General features: G+C 43.1%; 1 protein-coding gene across 2 annotated transcripts in view; it reads right to left on the reverse strand.

The window, feature by feature from the left end:
* Nucleotides 1-2,588, reverse strand: part of LOC127580729 (suppressor of tumorigenicity 7 protein homolog) — a 129,959-nt gene extending 127,371 nt beyond the window's left edge. The window contains exon 1 of one of the 2 annotated variants that reach the window (XM_052034527.1): nt 2,441-2,588. In XM_052034527.1, coding sequence (XP_051890487.1) covers nt 2,441-2,492 — 52 coding nt within the window. In that variant the 5' untranslated portion in view covers nt 2,493-2,588. The remainder of the gene's footprint in view (nt 1-2,440) is intronic. The other variant, XM_052034528.1, reaches the window with a different exon arrangement.
* Between the last annotated feature and the right edge of the window lie 3,969 nt (nt 2,589-6,557).

Consider the following 6,557-nt stretch of genomic DNA (forward strand, 5'->3'; position numbering starts at 1 on the left):
AGGGGCCTAGAATGTTCTTGGATAAGGGAGAAACAAAGGACAGCGGATGCTGGAATCTAGATGAAAAACACTATGATGCCGGAGGAACTCAGTAGGCCAGGCAGCATCCGTGGAGAAAAGTCCTGAAGAAAGGTCCTGACCTGAAGCATTGACCACCTGCTTTTCTCCATGGATGCTGCCTGGCTTGCTGAGTTCCTCCAGCATCATAGTGTCATTCTTGGATAAGTTGGTAGTGAATATTTTCTCTAAGAAAGGCTTGCACTCAAGTGTGAGGTTTGCGAGAAGGGCTGGTATTTCCTCGAATGCTGGTTCTTACACACCTAGCAGCTTTTTAGAAAAACACCCTGCTGATTATCTGAAAGAACTACCTGCCACGTTCCAGTGTAAATAATGTGTCACTCAAATTTGACATGGTAAAATAAGTTCAGCACAGCTTTGTGGGCCGAAGGACCTGAATTGTGCTGTAGTTTTTCTATGTTCTAAATGTTTGAAATCCAGGGAGCAAGGTCTAATTTACCACTCTCTGCTGGAGAATCCAGGTTGTAACTGCTGTTGCTGTAACTAATTAAACAAAAATGCAGGAAGCAGCATCAAAAAAGTTTTAAACCTTTTGTCAACCAAGAGGAATTATGGATAATCCTACTCAGATTTGGCTACCCTCAGAAACCTTTCGTAATTCTTCACATGCTTGATGATGAACCAAAAGACATAATTTTAACCCACAGGTCCACCACAGCCCAATCTTGGTACAGACGGTATCAAATTAGGTTTTATTACTGTCCCAACACTCTATCTTCTTGTTAAAGTGATGTGTAACATTATGACAAGCTCCCCACATGTGTGGAGCCAATCTACAGGACAACTGGGAAATTGTTCAATCTTCACCATCTCCAGTCCAGAGCCAAGGTCACTCCGACATGAGTCATTGAGGTGTAGTATACAACGCTTGCATACATGCATATCATCATCAAGGCCTTCACTGAATCATATGACATTAAATACCCTCATGACAAAGGTCCTCTCACAATCAAATCCCACTAAACAGCAATGGCTCCAGAAAATAAAAGTCCATAAAGAGACACTGGAAAATGTGGGTTCCATTCCATATCTTGGAGACCTCTCAGTGAAGGCAGATGTCCATTGCTAAATTCACCACCACATCTGGTGTGCCAGTACAGCCTTTGGCTGTCTGAAGTGAAGAGTGTTTGAAGATCAGGACCTCAAACCTGGTTCCAGGCAGCAGTCATCTTGCCCTCCTCTATGCTTTGAAGGAATTAACTTCTTACGGCAGTACCCCAAAGCACTAGAGAGGTAACACGAACATTATCTTTACAAAATCATCCGAAACCATTGGCAGGACAACAAACATCGACATCCCCAGCATCGAGGCTGTAGCTACACTCAACTAGCTTCGATGCGCAGGCCACATTGTTTGCATGCCTGACACCAGACTTCCAAAACAGGCACTCTACACTGAGCACTGACACTGCAAAATATTTCCAGGAGAACAGAAAATGCCTCAAGGATGTTCTTGAAGCCTCCTTTAAAAAATATAACATCGTCACCACCTCATGGGAATCTCTGGGCCATGAGCACTCATAATGGAGAAGGAGCATAGAGAAAGCAACTAAGCACCTCAAATCTCTTTGACAGGAGCATGCTAAGGCCAAGCAAAAATGGCAGAGGAAGAGCAGAGTCTCCTAGACAACCTCACCAACTGACCCATCGACCAGCCCCACCCAAACCTGTGGTAGAGTCTGCTGATCAAAGCCTAGGCCTTATCAGCCACCTTTGAATCCAAAGAACTGGCGTGGAAGCAAGTCACCCTGAACCCTCCCAAGGGACTGCCAAAGAAGATAAAAATATTGAATCAACCAGAACAAGAAGATTTCCGATTACACTCTCAATTATCCTGCTATGCAGTGATAATTCCTGGCTTTTCTTCCCAATATCAACCATTTCCTTTCATTCCCTCTTATTGCTTTTGCAATAAGACAAAAAGCTCACAGATAATTGGCATTAAGATTAAGAACCCATCCAGTGGCCTCGACAGCACCCCTTCCTTCTCCTCCATCAAACCAAATATTTCCACCTTCCTGCCTTAACCTTAAACATATACCTTTCTCTCCTGTCTCCGCTCATACCCTTACTAAACTCATCGTATTCATGAATCTCATCTCCTGCTCAAAACCCAATATGCATCTGACCACCCAATCTTCCTTCCTGGCCCCCAGTCTTACAGGTGAAGGTTTAAGTTTGGCACCTTTCATGACTTAAACACATCACAAAACAATTTTAAAGTATAGTCACAGTTGTATCATGGGAACTGTAGTGCCCCGCAAGCTTTCACAACAGCACTGTAATAAGGAAATGGCAATGTTTGTCTATGATTTTAGTTGAAGGATAAATACTGGACAGGACATTGTGGAATACCACTTACCCCATCTAAATAGAGCCATTGATTCAGCTGTGCTCAGCTGAGAGATTAACATCTTATCCAAAAGACTTCACCTCCAAAAGTGCGGCACTCCTTCATGCTGAATGGGACTCAAGTCTTGAGGGCAGGACTCAGGCCTACGAGCTTCTGAAGTAGAAGTGCAAGTGCTTCTTAATAAGCTACTGAGCAACACTGAAACTTAAAATTATTTTGGAGATTGTGGAAGTAAAAATGAGGGCAAACTTCCTTATTTAAGCTGGAAGAAACTTTCTTACTTAATCCTTGCTTGCAAACTATCACGCATTCTCATACATTCTTTGGGACTAGGCTTTCACTATGTTACACTTGGCAAGGATTATTACACTGTTTGTTATTTGGGCCTTGGCCTTTATTTGGTTTCACAATAAAACAAAAACAAAATTTCTGAACTTTGTTTCCCAGCTGTTTGCCAAGAGAACATTGTAATTTATTTAACGTTTCACTTTGAGGCAGGTTTTCTGAGCTGGGTTTTTGTGAGTGTGTCATTGGATATTTGATTTGCACATACAGGTGTTCAGTTAGAAAGGGTGCTCTCAGCCTGAAAATATCTCACACAAATAAAATGATTTAAATGCAGTGAAGGATCCTTTCTCTGAGAGGCATTTCTGCAAGTCTTCGACTGGTTCTGGTAGAGGGAATTGCTTCAACTTCTCGTGTTCACTCAAGGCTGAGTCAGAAAGAATGGCAGAGAATGAAGGCATTCGGCCCATCGTACTTGAACTGGCTCCTTGAAAGAACAATCCCATTCATCCCATTCCTGCACTACCTACAGCAGGCATCTCAAAGCACTGGAAAAATGCTGTGTAAAATATACCTACAGTACATACTAGATTGCAACTCGCTGTGTAAAATAATGTTTCCTCCTGTTACCTCTGATTCTCTTGCTAATCAGTTTCCAGTGGTTACTGACCCACTTGCCATAAGACCATAAGATATAGGAGCAGAATTAGGCCTTTTGGCCCATTGTGTCTGCTCCGCCATTCAATCATGGCTAATTTTTTTCCAACCCCATTCTCCCGCCTTCTCCCTGTAACCTTTTAAACCCCCCCAACCCCCCTTACGAATCAATTTCTGCCTTAAATACACCCACTGACTTGGCCTTCACAGCCCTCTGTGGCAACAAATTCTACAGATTTACTACCCTCTGGCTAAAGAAATACCTTCTCATCTTAGTTTTAAAGGTACGCCCCTTTATTCTGAGGCTGTGCCTCGGATCCTGGACTCTCCCACTACTGGAATCACCCTCTCCATGTCAACTCTATCCAGGCCTCCCAATATTCAGTAGGTTTTAATGAGATCCCCCCTCATCCTTCTGAACTCCATTGAGTACAGGCCCAGGGTCCTCATACATTAAGCCTTTCATTTCTGGGATCATTCTTGTGAACCTCCTCTGGACCGTATCCAGGGCCAGCACACCTTTCCTCAGATACAGGGCCCAAAGTTACTCACCATGCCTTTGTTGAACTGCTTCTTATTATGAACTCATCTGACACAAACCAAAACTCTGTGGTCATCAACGTACACAAGCCGCAACACTGGAAGCAACAGATGAAGCCAAGGAGGAATTCTACACCCAGTTTGAGCAATCCCTGGCCTGAATCCCAACAGAACACAAGGTACTCCTTGGTGACTTCTATGCCAAAGTCAAGAAGGACACAAACCTTCAAAAGTTGTGATTGGCAAGGAAAAGGTAGGGAAAGTTAACTCCATCTGAATCCCCCTTTTTAAGATGTGCTTGAAAAATTGTCTTGACATAACCAACACAAGAATTTTTCTGGAGGAGGACTTGGCGAGAGTCATAACTAACACCGTTTTGTCAAAGAACTGTATACAGGATCTCATGGCAACACCCTCAATACAAGCATTGATAGCTACATCATCATTTGAGGGAGGGACCACAAGGAGGTGGTCCCATGCTCAGATGATGATGATCAGTGGTGACATCTGCTGCCTAATCCATTCCGTCATCTCCACCAACCTGAACCTCAACAGCAACAGGAATAGAAATACTCTCACAAGAAAATCAATGTCGAAGGACTCAGAGACCCTACAAGGAAAGCTTTACATCACAACCTGATGTCTTCCAGCCAACACCAGCCATGGAGTGCCCACAGTGCCCATTCAGCTCCAGAGTACACCGTGGTTTGCACCTGTGAACATTCTCTTGGTTTCTCTACCAAAAATCACCAAGACTAGTTTTAGGAGATTCAGCAGTTCATTAATCATAACTGCATGGCATTCTTGGACTGGATGCATCATCATGTGTCAAGGGACACTAATCATGGTATGCACAGATTATTCAGTTGTTAAATGATATAAGGTGCAAAACAGCAAAGGACCTATTCTACTAGGAGCCAAAACAGGAGAGATCAAGGACATAAAGTCAGTCAGTGTCCACTGAAAGGAGCAATTCAAAGATCTCCTCAACTAAGATGCAAATGTCCTCAACCACATTCCACCATACACTATCTACTGCAGCTGGTCTCAGAAGTTTTGTACATTCTCAGTCTTCTATACGATGACATGAGTCATGTTCTTAATCAAAAAGTTTATCATGGAACCAGTCCTGGTGCAGATAGGGATCAAGCAAGGCTGTGGCATCACACCAACTCTCTCCTCAATCTTCCTTGCTGTAATGCTGCATTTCATGTTGAACAAACTTCCAACTGGAGTGTAACTAATCCACAAGATCAACAGGAAGTTGTTCAAGCTTTGCCATCTCCACTCCAGAACCAAGATCATCCCAACCACAGTTACTGAGCTACAATATACAGTTGAGAGTTCTGTATGTGCACATTTGGAAACCAAGCTCCAAGTCAGCATTGACTCATTCACTGGAGGATGAGAGGCTGAGCTTCATAATAAATATCTGGAATATATCATACCTCTACCCCTAATAATCAATATCCATGACGAGGACCTGGAAAATGTGGATCTCTTTCCAAAATATTTACAATACATGAGGCACACGCAAGGTCTACAGAATCATAGACGACCCTTCTCATCCCTCCCACGACCTATTTGTCCCACTGCCGTCTGACAAGCGGTACCGGAGCATCCGGGCCAGAACTACTAGACTGTACAACAGTTTTCTCCCCCCAGGCTGTCAGGCTCCTGAATACCCTGGAGGCAGGTTCAGACAAATGCCGCGTCAAAAGCCCTGGTTTGCATAATGGCGTATAAGAACTTTGGCTACTGCTGAACATGTTTATACAATTAGTGCAACACACTGAGTTTTGTATTTTTCTTCGTCCAACTCGGTTTTGCACTAACCCTGCACTAAATTTGTATTTTGTATATACTGTTTTTGCACTATTTGTACTTGCACAATTTTTTTGTCTGTGTTTATTGTATATCTTCTGTTTTATGTATGTCCTCTGTTGTGTGAGTCTGGGGGAAACGACATTTCGTTCCGCCATGTGTTTTTATAACATGGATGAATGACAATAAAGTAACTTGAACTTGAACTTGAATAATCCAGAAACCACTTTTCAGCAAAGCAGACGTCTATCAGCAAAATTCACCATGGTTTCCTATGCACTGACATTGGCTTCAGCTGAGTCTTCAAAGGCTCCAATCCAGCACCAAGCACACGATCTACTGAACAATGGTGATCCCCACCCTCCTGTATGGGAAGGAGACATGGGCAATTGATAGTAGGTACCTCAAAGTATTGGAGAAGTATCATTCATGTTGTCTCCACAAAATCCTCCAAATTCATTGGCAGGATAGATAAACTCATGTCTGTGACCTCTGCCAGTCCAACAGCCCAGCAATGAGGCACTGATTACCCTCAATTAGCTCAGATGGCTAGGCCACATCTTCCACATGCCTGATACTACACCCCCAAAACAAATATTCTACCCAAGCTCTGTCGTGGGAGGAGATTACAGACAACAGGGAAAATACTTCAAGGACATTCTCCTAGCCTCATTGAAAAAAAATGAAACTCTCACAGACTTTTGGTTCTTGACTGCAAAAATTCTCATCCAGAAAATCTGTACTCCATGGGCACATGTCAAGTCAAGGCCAGTTTATTGTCATGTGCACAAGCACGGTGACGTACAGGTACAATGAAAAA

This window comes from Pristis pectinata, chromosome 20 (genome assembly GCF_009764475.1).
Source record: "Pristis pectinata isolate sPriPec2 chromosome 20, sPriPec2.1.pri, whole genome shotgun sequence".
Classification (NCBI taxonomy): Eukaryota; Metazoa; Chordata; class Chondrichthyes; order Rhinopristiformes; family Pristidae; genus Pristis; species Pristis pectinata.